The sequence below is a fragment of the Caretta caretta genome, chromosome 2, assembly GCF_965140235.1.
Source record: "Caretta caretta isolate rCarCar2 chromosome 2, rCarCar1.hap1, whole genome shotgun sequence".
Taxonomy (NCBI): Eukaryota; Metazoa; Chordata; order Testudines; family Cheloniidae; genus Caretta; species Caretta caretta.
Window position 1 is genome coordinate 182,121,838 of NC_134207.1, and position 15,890 is coordinate 182,137,727.

Genomic DNA, 15,890 nt, shown 5'->3' on the forward strand with positions numbered 1-15,890 from the left:
ATCTGCACACACATGATATATTCACAGTATGGACTGGACGTGAGAATTTTACTGTTCAATAAGATTGTGTCCTGTAACTCATATCTATTATATAAACAAATTGTGCCATATATATTTCTTATTAATAAAGCACAGGATAATATTGTCACATTCTGGGGTACAATCCAGAACATGACAGTGAGGGGTTATGTCACTGCCTGCTCTGTAACCCTTAGTGCCTTAAAAAGGTCTGCTGCTGTAGTTCTCATAGGAGGACGCTGCCAGCCAGCATACTAGTCTGTACTGAGTGTCACTGGGTTAAGCAGCTCTAACACAGCAATCTACCCAGTCACACCTAACCCTGTTACAAAATTGCAGGAGGGTTTTGTCTGTTTACAGGACATAATATCAGAGAATATCCATAATTTACCTGTAGAACTGGAACAAACATTTCACAGTGACATTAATGACAAGTGTATTATTAGATATCAAACAATATATTACATCACCTTTTACATAAATATCATGGCATCAGTGTGAATGGTGCAGTGAGTATGTCAAGCCTGACAAAAGTTGCTGACACAGAGTAGTGAATCACAAATGGGCCTCAGGACACAATTGTTTAAGGCTCTATGTGGCCTTGAACAAGCTACTTAACATCTATGTTTTTTAGTATCTTCATCTATAAAATGATGTTATTTACCTATCCTGTAGGGTGCTATGAGGAATAATTAGATACTGGTGAAAGGCTTTGAAAATGTAAAGCACTTATCATAATCAGTAGCATGTAAGAGGAAATCTTTTTCCTGTGCTTTATTAATAAGATATTGAATATTACCGTTAACAGAACCTTTGTTCCTTAAAAATTCACTTGGTGGTCTTCTCCATTTGTCACTAATAACCCTTTCTTTATGACATTCTTTTCAAGAGTTCACCTTCTCCTGTTTATTCTCCACATGAAATTGTAATCCTAAATCCGGTCTGTGATGTCATAATTGACTGCTGTGGAAGTTACTACAAAGATTGTTTACAGGCAAAGGCTCAAAGGAAAAATTAACAGAAATATAGACTACGCTATGCCAGCAATATGGTCTATATAGTCAATATTTTCAAACAGGCTTTTTAGTAGGTCTTTTAAAACAAGATGCCATTTTCCCGTATCTGGAATCTGTTTTTAAGGATGTGCTATTTTAATCTAAGGCCTTGTGTAGGCTGGGGATTTGCCTTAGTAACAGCCAATGATGTAGCTGGTGCAGTCTAAAAAAGCTGCTATCTGCAGAAGTGGTGCTTACCCCAAGCTTAAAACCAGGGTAAATCATAATATACAGCAACTTTGCCTATTTACAGTAGGGGTTTGCTCCACTGCTAGACACAGACTATAACTGCAGCAAATCCACAATGCAGATAAGACCTATTACAACTCATTCAAACAACAACAAACTACAAAACTATTATCACAATTGCCACCAGCATTTAAATAGATGTATATACAGCTATATTAGATATATGGATATTTCCATTTGGTTTGACAAGCAAGGACTGGTTAACTTGAAAGTTAATTGGTAGAATGCAAACCTTGAGATGTTCAAATCGAAGGCTTCACCGCAGTTGATGAGGAAGAATGGATTTAAAGTAGACTCAAGCAAATCTTAAAACAACCCTTTTAAATAAAGTTTTTCAATACAGTATAGTGGGAAGGGAAATATTACATTCCATTATAAGGAACGGCCATTTACAGAACACATTGGGAAAACCAAGTTAATTGATCAGTTCGTACTTTTCCACATATCCAGATTTTCAGTAAATCTCACAGATCCTTACCAGCTCTTGGGTATCCTGCATTAATGGCAAAAACGTAGCTTCCAGAATAGCAACTTGGTCAGTGCTGAGCTTCTGCCACAGACTAATCAACATAATCACCAGCTGGGTGGCACTTTTCAACTTTGTGAATGCCTGGAACATATTGGTTTGGTTTTCCTCTGCCGCATCTGCTAGAGCTATTATCTGCAAAAAATCACACACTTTTGTAAGATATAATTATACCATTCTTAACACTCCACACTAAAATTACATTTGGCACATTGTTGTTTTTCTTTAGAAGGACCCGACGAACTTTGTCTTCCATAAACACAAGTCACAGACAGTATTAAATAAGTTATCGTTTGTCAAGGTAATTTAAAATCCATGTGGCAGTGGAATTAATCAATAAATTCAGTCGGTGCAGAGAGAATTCTGTTTAATGCATATTCTACAATAAGGCACTCCCCAGGTTGATTCCCATCACCTAATGTAATACTATAGTCCCTAACCAACTGTAAACATTGAGGATTATACCACACATGATGTTAATCACTGTTTGACCAACATCCTTGTAGAACTCAGTCAAAAGTATTACATTTATTTTATTTCTTTTAAACTGTAATTTAATATGTCAGTTATTTCTATATGGAAAAAACTGCCATGTTTTTATTTTATTAGGTGGGGTTGTATGCATAGTATGGGCTAGTTCAGCATTGTACTAATAATATAGATGCTCTGGTATGTGATTGGTTGGGTAATGTCATTTTTAACACCAATGTAAAATACTGGACTACACAGACCTTGAAAAGAAAATTCAGTGTATGCTTGCTTTAAATATCAGCTCCTTTTCCTGTAAACTGCCATGATATTTTTATCCTCTTCAGTACTCAGTGGAAAAAGCTAGAAGCAGAACCTGAGAGGAAAACCTGAAACTACTCAATGGAATTTTACTAATATTAGATGTATTTTGTCATTACAGACACTACTGTCCATTTTCTACAAATGTATGCATGGCATTACCTTGCAGAAATGTGAGAAAAATAATATTTGTTTTATATATAGATTACAAAGGTGTAAAATCCTAAGGGCTCTATCTATGCAACTTACGACTGCGTTCTTCAAGATAATTTCCTATCATTTCAATGTAATTTTATGCAACAGCAACAGATTTTCCATGCTATACATAGATTGAATTTAAAGGAAATGAGCATTATCTGGTGGCTAAGACTAAAAGTAGGGTTTGAGCCACAACTTCCAAGACGTATTTTAATCTCAGCTACTGACATTACATATTGCCTACTAAGGGCTGGTTTTCAGACCATCTGCAGCTGCCATTTAAATCAATGCACAGCACTTCTTCAAAATCAAGCCCTTAACCTCTTTCTTCTTATGTTTACTCATCTGCAAAGAGACGATACCTACTTAACAGGGATGTCGTTAGACTTAATTTTGTAAAGTGCTTTGTGATGTTTTCATAAAAGGCCCTATATAAGTGCAAAGTATAATTAGTATTGAAACAGAATTAATTTACAAAGGAAAGCTAGGATAGCTCAACCTATTAAAGTTCAGCACTATGTGAAAAGGACAAATACTGTACAATGTATCTTCAGACTGAAAACAAATCCAACCAGCTGTGAGCATTTGGTGAAGGAAAACTATTTTTAATGTGCAACACTGGCAGTACAGATGGGGGTGTTCCCTTTGGGTTTACAGGTGAACATAGAACTGAAGAAATAGTGAATTTTAGGAAACAATAAATATAAATTATTTTAAACAAAAAGTGTTGGTTGCTTTTGTTTTATTTTAAAGTGTACGTTTCCAAATAACATGGAGTACGCCAAAGACATCCAAGTCCAAACACTATATTAACTAAAGTCAAGTAATGAGGCAGACACCCAGTTAGCTACACTAAGGGAAGAAGCTCAACTCACAAAAAGTAGAGTGATATTAATCCCAAATGGTGAGAACTGCCCTGATATGCTCTAAAATTGGTTACAGGAAAGGAACAGCATCGTAGACATTAATCATATCGTATGAACAGGGTCACATCTAGTTCCTTTACCTCAATCTCATGGCACTGTTTGCATGCAGTACAGTCACCACATCACAACTGCCAGCCAACCACAGAAAGATGGCACAACGCCAGAGTAGCAATATGTCCAGGTAAAAAAAATCTACATGCTCACTCAGTCACTGAAGATGAACAGTGGGGGTAAAAGCTACATACGTGCTCTGAGGCCTCAGCAGGCCTCTCAAGAACTGGACATTAATTTTAAGTCACATTGCACTTGTTGCCCCATCATCACTTATAACTGCATTTTGCTCTGTATTCACTCCAATTTCAATTTTACTCAGTTTTGGAGTTGCTACACTTCCCAGGACTTTAATGAAAGCTCTGTCTGCTGCCTCTTTAAGAGGGGAATGCTTGTGCATAATCCTCTACACAGGTGACTAGTTTATCTATCCCACATCCTATCAGACTCTTCCCATTCACTACCACTTCCTGTTCACTCCATCTCAAACCCTAACGTGGCTAGGGCACACCAAGAAAAGCCTAGTATATTTCCTTCAAATCCTTCAGAAAGGATTTAATACACAGAATCTCTCATTCCAAAGATACAAAGCAAATCCAGAACCACAGCCAGCACTGTGTGATAAATGCAGCCCTGTTATGCACATCTGACCACCTCACCCATTAATCCAGAGTGGCTCTGTTTTTAATTTTTCTGAGACGACAACTGTAGGCAATTGTTCCTTTCCTCAAGAACCCTCTCACAGGGGCACTAAAGGGATCTGTTTTTTCACCATTCCTGTTCAATTCTTTTTGAGACTGGTGAAAGTGAGGAAAGAGGAGCAGAGATGTATTTTCTATGACACCCAGCACTATGACACTATCATATCGTACCAGGCTAATGTTGTGTAACGAATAACTCAGAGTCTATATGAGCTTGGATGAGGGCTATGACTTAACCTAGATTAGATGCAACTAATGTTGGTGGGTTGGAGGAAGCAGCTGGAAGAGATGACAAATCTATCAACACCCATAATTGAGAAAGTGTGTCAGCCATTTGTAACCGGTGCACAATGTGAGTACCTTATTAGATCCCAAGTTGCCCATGGATGCCCAGGTAATAGCTGTGGGCAAGATCACTTTCTTTTATTTGCACTAAATGAACAGGGTGGGATTTTTTTCCTCTCTGATACAGATCTTGCCACAGTTATCTACTGCTTTATCTTCAAAATGATACTTCAATATTACCACTATTGTAATGAGTTACATTTTGAGACCACTTGAAAACTAAAGCTAGTGCAAAATGAAGTATCCCACTTACTAAGTGGAGTTTCAGACCAGTACTCTGGGATAAGCACAAACATCAGCACATTGCTGTTTGAGAAAACAAGGTGCTGGTTTTAACTTATAGACCCTAAATAGTCTGGGCGGTGGTTATCTGAATTACACCCTGGGCTATCCTGCCTCAAATGACATCATCTGATTCACTTGAGTTTGAGCCCTTCAATAGAAATGAAAAGGACCTGTTGGCTTGGTTTTCTACATGAGGGATGTTCCACTTTGGAATTTGCTCTAAAACTTGTCTCAAAATAACTCACATTTGTAAAATTTTCAGTCAGACAACCAGGTTCATCTACTTCCCAGGATTTGCGGAATGGGATGAGCTGAATCTTAGAGCAGCTTGATTACCATTGCTTACAGTGAAAGGGTCTTATTGTTTGATGTTTTATTTGTCAATGAGGTGAGGCAGCCTCTTCCGATATAATTGTGAGTTATGTCCAAAGCAAGGGACGCATACTTTTTTATGTTTTAAAAATCTAAATAAATATCTAGAATAGAAAAGAATTCAATGAATAAATAAATGAATCCGCCTCCCTAGAACTACTTTTAACATGCCAAATCTCTGAAGAGTTTTAAGAAGGAGCTTTTTAAAAATCTACCTGCCACAAGAATGTTTTCTTCTTTGTCCAAAAATTACTCTGTTCTGAGAATCACAATATGCAATCTGGTTTTGCATTACTGAAAGGCTTAAATTCCTAAAGAGGCAGGGTGGTCTCGGGGTGTTGCAACCCTCAAACACATGCCAATGAAATCTTTATACCACACCATCATGTATTATACACTATTCCACCCAGCACTTACAGAGAAACCAAAGGCAAAAACAGCTTTTAAGTCTAAAATCTTCTGCTTATAGATGAGGAATTGCAAACATGTAGCTTCACAAGATCTAAAACATCTGGGATTATAAAAATTTTATTACCATAAAATAATATATGTCTACATTGACAATCTCAGTTTCAAAACCCAATCTCTATAATTAGATAGGGCAAAGGTTAGAAGGAGAATACTCGTTGAGGTCTGTTCTGAACTAGATGTCTTAATAATATAGAAAGCAGCTGGGATAGTCTCCAGAATCTTTGCAACGCAATCCTCATCCAGATCCACACATGATTTCACTCTCAATGTATAGGATTAAAAAAAATAAACCTTTGCTTAGAGAGGAAAATGTCTTTGAACAATTCTTAAGACATCAGGTAAATGTCTTTAAAGGTTCTTCTGAGAAGCTTCACTCAGACCCTTAGGAAATTTCTAAAAGTACAGGTTCTTAGAACTTTTTCCAAAATCTCAAAGTAATTTCCACATTTTACTATTTCCTCTTCACCTGGATGTTATTTCTAATAACCATTTTACAATGAGGGGAAAATGAGAATCTTTGTCTTTGCAAACTGAGATTCTACAGTCTCCCTAGATTCCACTGTGATTTCTCTCTAATTTCTAAACTACCTTCTAGTTTATTTTTTTATCTGCTCATTGTTTCAGATAATGTCTTCTTTACCTTCTGTATAAACATACATAAAGTAACAAAGCAAGGAAACCGCTTCTTCACTTACAGTAGAGGCCTTTCTACATCCCTTATTTCTTCATGACTGCAAGCAAGCTTTAGCCCCATTGTCCCTTACTGCCACTAATACAGCTGTAGTACATGAACTTTCATTTGATCATACAACCTCTAGAAAAAAATCCATCAATTCAATACAAGGCCCATTATTGGATAGTCCCCTTGTTTCTTAGCAACACAGAGTCTTCACCCAAAAGATAACCAAAAAAACAGGTTTCAGAGGAACAGCCGTGTTAGTCTGTATTCGCAAAAAGAAAAGGAGTACTTGTGGCACCTTAGAGACTAACCAATTTATTTGAGCATGAGCTTTCGTGAGCCACAGCTCACTTCATCAGATGTGTACCGTGGAAACTGCAGCAGACTTTATATACACACAGAGAATATGAAACAATACCTCCTCCCACCCCACTGTCCTGCTGGTAATAGCTTATCTAAAGTGATCAACAGGTGGGCCATTTCCAGCACAAATCCAGGTTTTCTCACCCTCCACCCCCCCACACAAATTCACTCTCCTGCTGGTGCTAGCCCATCCAAAGTGACAACTCTTTACATAATCAAGTCGGGCTATTTCCTGCATAGATCCAGGTTTTCTCACTTCCCCCCCACCCCCATACACACACAAACTCACTCTCCTGCTGGTAATAGCTCATCTAAACTGACCACTCTCCAAGTTTAAATCCAAGTTAAACCAGAATATCTGGGGGGGGGGGGTAGGAAAAAACAAGAGGAAACAGGCTACCTTGCATAATGACTTAGCCACTCCCAGTCTCTATTTAAGCCTAAATTAATAGTATCCAATTTGCAAATGAATTCCAATTCAGCAGTTTCTCGCTGGAGTCTGGATTTGAAGTTTTTTTGTTTTAAGATAGCGACCTTCATGTCTGTGATTGCGTGACCAGAGAGATTGAAGTGTTCTCCGACTGGTTTATGAATGTTAGAATTCTTGACATCTGATTTGTGTCCATTTATTCTTTTACGTAGAGACTGTCCAGTTTGACCAATGTACATGGCAGAGGGGCATTGCTGGCACATGATGGCATATATCACATTGGTGGATGTGCAGGTGAATGAGCCTCTGATAGTGTGGCTGATGTTATTAGGCCCTATGTATACCTTCAGATCAGCGGCACTGCTATGGGTACCCGCATGGCCCCACAGTATGCCAACATTTTTATGGCTGATTTAGAACAACGCTTCCTCAGCTCTCGTCCCCTACAGCCCCTACTCTACTTGCGCTATATTGATGACATCTTCATCATCTGGACCCATGGAAAAGAAGCCCTTGAGGAATTCCACCACGATTTCAACAATTTCCATCCCACCACCAACCTCAGCCTGGTCCAGTCCACACAAGAGATCCACTTCCTGGACACTACAGTGCTAATAAACAATGGCCACATAAACACCACCCTATACCGGAAACCTACTGACCGCTATTCCTACCTGCATGCCTCCAGCTTTCACCCTGACCACACCACACGATCCATCGTCTACAGCCAAGCTCTGCGATACAACCGCATTTGCTCCAACCCCTCAGACAGAGACAAACACCTACAAGATCTCTGTCAGGCTTTCTTACAACTACAATACCCACCTGCAGAAGTAAAGAAACAGATTGATAGAGCCAGAAGAGTTCCCAGAAGTTACCTACTACAGGACAGGCCTAACAAAGAAAATAACAGAACGCCACTAGCGGTCACCTTCAGCCCCCAACTAAAACCCCTCCAACGCATTATTAAGGATCTACAACCTATCCTAAAGGATGACCCCAACACACTCACAAGTCTTGGGAGACAGGCCAGTCCTTGCCCACAGACAGCCCCGCAACCTGAAGCAAATACTCACCAACAACCACATACCACACAACAGAACCACTAACCCAGGAACTTATCCTTGCAACAAAGCCCGTTGCCAATTGTGCCCACATATCTATTCAGGGGACACCATCACAGGGCCTAATAACATCAGCCACACTATCAGAGGCTCATTCACCTGCACATCCACCAATGTGATATATGCCATCATGTGCCAGCAATGCCCCTCTGCCATGTACATTGGTCAAACTGGACAGTCTCTACGTAAAAGAATAAATGGACACAAATCAGATGTCAAGAATTCTAACATTCATAAACCAGTCGGAGAACACTTCAATCTCTCTGGTCACGCAATCACAGACATGAAGGTCGCTATCTTAAAACAAAAAAACTTCAAATCCAGACTCCAGCGAGAAACTGCTGAATTGGAATTCATTTGCAAATTGGATACTATTAATTTAGGCTTAAATAGAGACTGGGAGTGGCTAAGTCATTATGCAAGGTAGCCTGTTTCCTCTTGTTTTTTCCTACCCCCCCCCCCAGATATTCTGGTTTAACTTGGATTTAAACTTGGAGAGTGGTCAGTTTAGATGAGCTATTACCAGCAGGAGAGTGAGTTTGTGTGTGTATGGGGGTGGGGGGGGAAGTGAGAAAACCTGGATCTATGCAGGAAATAGCCCGACTTGATTATGTAAAGAGTTGTCACTTTGGATGGGCTAGCACCAGCAGGAGAGTGAATTTGTGTGGGGGGGTGGAGGGTGAGAAAACCTGGATTTGTGCTGGAAATGGCCCACCTGTTGATCACTTTAGATAAGCTATTACCAGCAGGACAGTGGGGTGGGAGGAGGTATTGTTTCATATTCTCTGTGTGTATATAAAGTCTGCTGCAGTTTCCACGGTACACATCTGATGAAGTGAGCTGTGGCTCACGAAAGCTCATGCTCAAATAAATTGGTTAGTCTCTAAGGTGCCACAAGTACTCCTTTTCTTTTTCCAAAAAAAAAGGTTTCACAAAACCTCCATACTCAAAGCAGTAGAAGATGGGAAAGTGGCTGGCAAAGATCAAAGAGGCACTGGCAAAGGCCAAAAGCATAGCATCTCGTATAATATTTGTTTAAAAGTTGATCATAATTTTCTTTTCATTTATGGCCTTTTTTGTGAACTCTTTTCTGGCTGACCAAATTCTAACCCTGTTCCAATAAACCAATCTACAGTAAAGCGGAACCCTGCTTTTAAAAAAAGTTATTAATGGAAGCACATTGTAAAAAAGAAACAACACCCAAGAATAAATATTCTCTACATCAAGGTCATGCATTTAACACACTTCCATTAAATTTCACATTCACAGTTGGCAAGGGCAAAGCTCAACTCCAGAAGTGTTTTTATAATATTCTGAGAAATTCGTAGACTTCACCCTCCATGAGTAATACCAACAAGATTTGTTCCAAATAATTTCTAAGTAAAGAGACTTTGTTATGATTTCTGTATATCATATTCACGTAGGAAGATGTGTCAAAGGTTAACTGCTCGGTTTTCCTGCATGTCACCTTTAGTCAGTACTTCATTTGTGCCGGGGCTTGTCAGGGCCAAGCCCTGGCACCTCTAGTCTTGGCAGTTTGTAGTCCCAGCACCTCTAGGCTTGCTGCATCAGTTATGAAAGTAAACAAATTGCCTGATCCCTGGCATCTCTTTCATTACAAATTAAGCACTGCCTTTAGTCCTTTGAAGAATGACTAGTGAAATTTGGGTGCTTCAATTTTTGGTTGCCCAACTTAAGACACCTAAAAGGTTCTGATTTTCAGAGCTAGACCCCCTACTCCTAAATGTACGTACTCAAAATCACTTTTGGAACAAAACAAATTGAGTGTATTTATATTATATATACATAGACACACACACACAGGGAGTTCTGTTTTCTCCAAACAGGAATGTTTATTTCTGTCACACAGGCCAGTTCTGGTAGGTGTTTATTTTCCACAGAAGTCAATGGGAATTGTAGGTATCTGGAATTTCCTAAAATCAGTGGTTGGTAGTTATTTATGTAAGGCAAGAGTCTTCATCAAGGAATGCATTAGAAGTATAATTATTCTGATGAGACATGGGCTCACCCATTACAAAACAAACAGTTATTGAGCATCGATTAATTCTGCAACCAGTGTTACTCACGGCCTATTGAGGGACTCCTAGTGGCCGGGTGTAGTACTGCACTCCTTTCTCACCTCTGGTGTCCGCTGTAGGTTAGCCTTGGTAGCTCCTTAGTGGCTTGATGCTTTGGCTAAGTCACAAAGTCCAAATGAACCCCTTAAAGAATTATTAAAGAATCCAGGATTCTGGATCTCCCTAGGGTCTTCAGCCCAGCTCTGGGCCTTTTAAATTCAGCCCTTTGGTACGGCTCTCAAATAAGCTCTGTCCCTTTTGGGGTTTATGCCACTTTATCTATGATGGTAGGGGAGTCCAGACCCACCTAATACTCCAGGTTCCAAACCAGGGACCCTATAAACAGCAGCCATGTATGGCTCAACTTCAACCCTCTGATGCTATTTCCATGGGACACTTCCTACTGTGCCCTTTTAGCTCCAGACCTATCTCAGGGCCAACATCCTCAGGTTCTTCTCCCTCTGCAGTCTCAGTGTAAACTCAGCCAGCCCTACATTCTGACTACTTTTCAGACTCCTTTGGACAGCCAGGAACTGATCTGCTAAGACCTTGCAGCTCCTTTTATATGAACCTACTGGGCTCTGTTGCTAGCCCTTGGAGGACCAGGTCTCTCTAGTTTCCAAGATGGCTGCCCTCATGAAGTTTCTCTAGGCAGGCCTGGAGGACCCATCTTTGCTACTCTTTTCTTCCCACCTCACTGCTTCCTGGGGTGGGGTGTAGCAGAGCAGAGGGACCTCTAGCAGGGGCCACAAAGGTCTGATACACCCTGTCACAGTGCCCCACAATTAAAACTTAAATTATGTGGAAGACTATTTGCTCATGCTGCTTCAGAAGGCAAAGTCTTCTATGTTTGGAAACAGTCATGCAAGCTGAAACACTGATCATGAGTTCATAGATCTCTTTTGAGAATTATTCTTAGACTAATTCCTCACAACATACCTACCACCAATATCTCCTTGATCCAACCCCTTTCTAGTATGTTTGAAGATAATTAGGTCAAGCACCTCATAACTTAGGATTTTGTTGATACCTATGCTAATAGAAAGCATAAAAGTAGAGAATATAGGATGTCAGAGATTCCCCAGTTCATTCCTATGAAAAGAGATCACTTATTTATCACTAGACATTTTGGAGAAGGAAAAAGAATTCAATACTATGTCCTACTATAATTTTTTCCATGCTCTTCTAAAAATAACTTACCAGTCACACATCTTGTGTTACACATCTAGTGGCATTTTGGGTCACAAACTATGATCTTTTTCTGCCGAATTAATGTTCAATTTGTGTATATAGCACCTAACTACTATGATTGGCACACTAGAAATAAATACTATTAGAACAGATACGACTGTCTGATGGTATTGGTAATTTATTTTTAAAAGCTCTAATGCCCTTTACTTCAGAATACAATTTATTTTTCCATAGCCGCTTTCATGCAGAATACTCAAAGCTGTTTATAAAGCAATGAGATGAACACTAGCTGGAAAGAGTCTGTGTAGACAAGCAGACTCAACAATTAATGTGCACAGCACCTTGGACATCTGAACCTGCTTCATGAAATGTAGGCCAGGACACCATAGTCAAAAAGTGATCTTTATCTACACCCAGCCTACAAACTTCAGGCATTAATGTATATATTATTTCCAAAGGAGAGTACTACCAACACTTCAACATTCCCATAGCACTGCACTGCATTACGTATGAGCCTAAGTTTTCATTTGGGACTTCAGCCTATGAATACCTGACCCTGAATTAAGAGTGCCAGTTAGTACCAACTGTGATGGTGCTTTTTGAGATGTTAGTATGAACCAGACAGACCATCAACCATTTCTCCTAGGAAATGCCACTAGTAGCAGCGATGTTAATAAGCAGCTGAATTTGGATAAAATGACTGAGCTGTTATTTCAACCATTCAAAGAAAGAGGTTACAAAAATCTGAAGGTGTGATACAATCTGCGTGCTTTAACAGCAGTGCACATTAGTCTTTTTTTTTTTTTTTTTTTTTTTTTTTTAAGAACAATCATCAAGCAAACAGTTTTTCATTCACAAGGTTTTATTCCTCAAACCTCTTTGGTATCACTAGAAAGATTTCAAAGGGGTATTGTATACTATCTATAGGACAGAGATGGATTCTACTCAGTGGATTGAAAAAAGGGATATGATTGGTAAAAACCCAGACGAACTCACTTAACAGACTGATGTCAAGCAATTCAGTAAGAAGTCTCCACTATGGCTGGGCCAGGGGATATGAACAAGCCAGGCTAGTGAAAGCCAAGAATGAAACAAATCTGGCGTTCTCTACCTTATGTGAATGTATGGATACCAGTGGCACCAAGTATATACCTAAAGTAGGTGTTGCTGTGCTGCTCTACCTATCAATAAAAAAAATGAGAAATGTTCCATTTACATGTGGGCAATACTAAAGCACTTGCAACGTAAGTCTTGGATTTGTTGTATATTTGGTTTGTTTTTTAAATGTATTTTAGGATTTTATATTGTTGCCCATCACCATACTATGTGCCTTCCATGTAAAATAAATAGCAAAAGTGAAGTCCCCAGTTGACTTCATGGAGTCTCTCTGGCACATCTTTTTGCAAAACTGTTTGAGATAGGATTTGGGGGCTTATGTTTAATTTTATTCATTTACCTTTATGTTTTTTGTAATTGATTATTTATTTCAGAGGCTTTTGCGGGGGAGGTTGTTTTGTTTTTTGTTTGTTTGTTTGGGGTTTTTGAGTAGAAGGGGGTGACTTAAGAAGGTATAATATAAATATACTTGAAAGAGGAACCTGCCAAGGTAGGGACTGTGCACTGGGAGGAGAGGAGGGAAAGTACAGCCCCCCACCTCACTACCCTCCTGGACCTCAAGGGGAGAACTCACACACACTCTGGGGCACTAGGAGTGGTCTCTCTCCTCACCCCCAACAAGTGGACTTGGGAAAAAGCTGCATAGAGGAGTCAGCCAGAGACTCCAGCCGGTAGGGCAGAAGCAGCCAGAGCACGGACCTTGGGAGTCCCTTGGAGAACTTGCTACAGTTTTGACTAAATTTTCTCTGCTCTGAGCGGATTGTCTTTTTGCTCCAACCCTACCCCTTCATCACCAGCTCTTTACCTCAGAATCACTCCTCTAACCATCTTCTCCCTCCAGTTCCCCTCACTTTCCCTTCTCTTCAGCTTATCCCCTCCTAACTAAACCCCAAAATAAGTAAGTAAGTAAATAAATAAATAAATAAATAAAGGAACTCACATGCTGTTTGCTGCCATCCTATTGTTCACTCTGCTTATGTGTTTTACTTCTTTCCCCACCCTGTGTCTATCTTGTTCATTTAGAGTAAGCTCTTTAGGACAGAGACCCTTTTTGTTCTGTGTTTGAACAATGCACAGAAGGGTCCTGGGCCCTGACTGGGGCTCCCAGGCACTATAATAATAATATAAATAATAATAATACTAATAAACGTATCAAGCGCCCTCTTGCCAGCCTATCCACAAGTAAGTATCTCAGCCTGCAAGCAGGCAAATGCCTGTTAATTGTTAAAATAAAGGAAAGAGGGAGAATGGAAATAGATTATAAAATAAAGCAGTGGATATAGTTTATTCCAAAATACACGTAATTCTTCCCAATACGTTCAAAAGTGAATTCTACTGTATATCCAAATTGAAAGGTGTAGTTATAAAATTAGTAGCTTATCTAAGGAAAAGAACATCTGGTACAAATTATATAGAACTTGAGAAGCCAGTGACTTACAATGAATCCTTTACTTATACTTTCAAAACAAAAATGTTAAGTACTGGGATGTGCCAAATTATGTACACACATACATGGAAAGAAACTTCTAATAGTTAATTAACATAGAGGACAGAGAGACTTTCACTGCAGAGTTGGTATCTGAATAAGCAACTATCTAAAAAAAAAGGTAAACCAAACATCAGATGGCTTTATACCACTGAATAATACATTCTGACCTTATGTAATAATGAAGAGGTTTTGCTTTTATTTTAAAGTATTTTGCTTTATTTATAAATCTGTCAAATCAGACAATGAATCTAAAACAGATATTTTCTTCATTGTGTGTTAAATTCTGCAAAATTCTCAATGCTTTCAACTCCCATGAAGAATGGGTAGTTACAAGTTAAGGGTGCTTGATACCTCCTGGTTGTTACTCGGACCTTAATCCTACAAACATTTATTCACATACTTAACTTTAAGAATTATGGATGAAATCCTGATTTCACTAAAGTCAATGGGAGTTTTGTCATTGACTTCAGGGAGTTTGTCTACTCTGCAATAAAAATCTATTGCACCAAGACTCAGATCAGCAGAGTCCCCCCAGGTCTGACCTCGCAGGGTCTCAGAGCCCAGACATCTACACTGCAGTTTTATCAACCCACAACCCAAGCACCGTGGGCCCAAGTCAGCTGACCTGGGAGAGCTATGGCTGTGCTGTGGGTCTTTTAGAACAGTGTACACATACCTAGTGAGGCCAGGATACCACCCTATGAGTAATCCCATTCACTTCAATAGGGCTATTCATGTGCACAAAGTGGAACACATGAGTGTTTGCAGAATCAGGGTGTTAGATATCAGGATCTGGATGCTAGTGCAGTATAAAAAAGGAGATTAAATAAACAGATGATCAGTGTCTCACAGGGGTGTCTAGCACATAATGTTATCTCCAAAAGCAGTCTTTTTTTTTTCATACTCCTATTGTATTGTATAAATATAGGATAAATGTATTTTCTAGCTCAGCAAGTCCTTTAAAAGATTTCATACAAACAAACAGTAACATACCACCAATAATTTCATTTACATACATGAACAAACAAACCCTATTTCTATTCCACCCTAATAAAATTATGAAAATATCAATGCACAGATGCAGCCAGATCAAGAAAACAGGCTCCTTTCAGCTAAACACTGAAGTCCACGGGCTAAATTCCAATTCTTGTTACACCCACCAAGGCAACCTCATTTGAAATTTTTTCACTTCTGCCTTATGCTACACAACCTGAGAAGTTTCCCAAGATTTCCAATGTGGGCTGAACACCATATAATTTCAAGTGAACTGCAAATATTGTGGTTCCTAATATAGTATTCGGAGGTAAGACCAAGGCTCATCCACTGTTAAATTAAAAAAAGTACACTGGAAACATTTTTTTAAAATTAGCAGTTAAAGAAAGAGCAGTAAGTTAATTAGAAGCTCAATATTTTCTATAAATATAACTATATCCA

At 39.2% G+C, this 15,890-nt stretch overlaps 1 protein-coding gene across 9 annotated transcripts in view; it reads right to left on the minus strand.

Moving 5' to 3' along the window:
* BBS9 (Bardet-Biedl syndrome 9) overlaps nucleotides 1–15,890 on the minus strand; it is a 455,972-nt gene that overhangs the window by 234,087 nt on the left and 205,995 nt on the right. For all 9 annotated transcript variants that reach the window (XM_048839046.2, XM_048839045.2, XM_048839047.2 and 6 more), the window contains one exon: nucleotides 1,801–1,983. In XM_048839046.2, coding sequence (XP_048695003.1) covers nucleotides 1,801–1,983 — 183 coding nt within the window. The remainder of the gene's footprint in view (nucleotides 1–1,800; nucleotides 1,984–15,890) is intronic.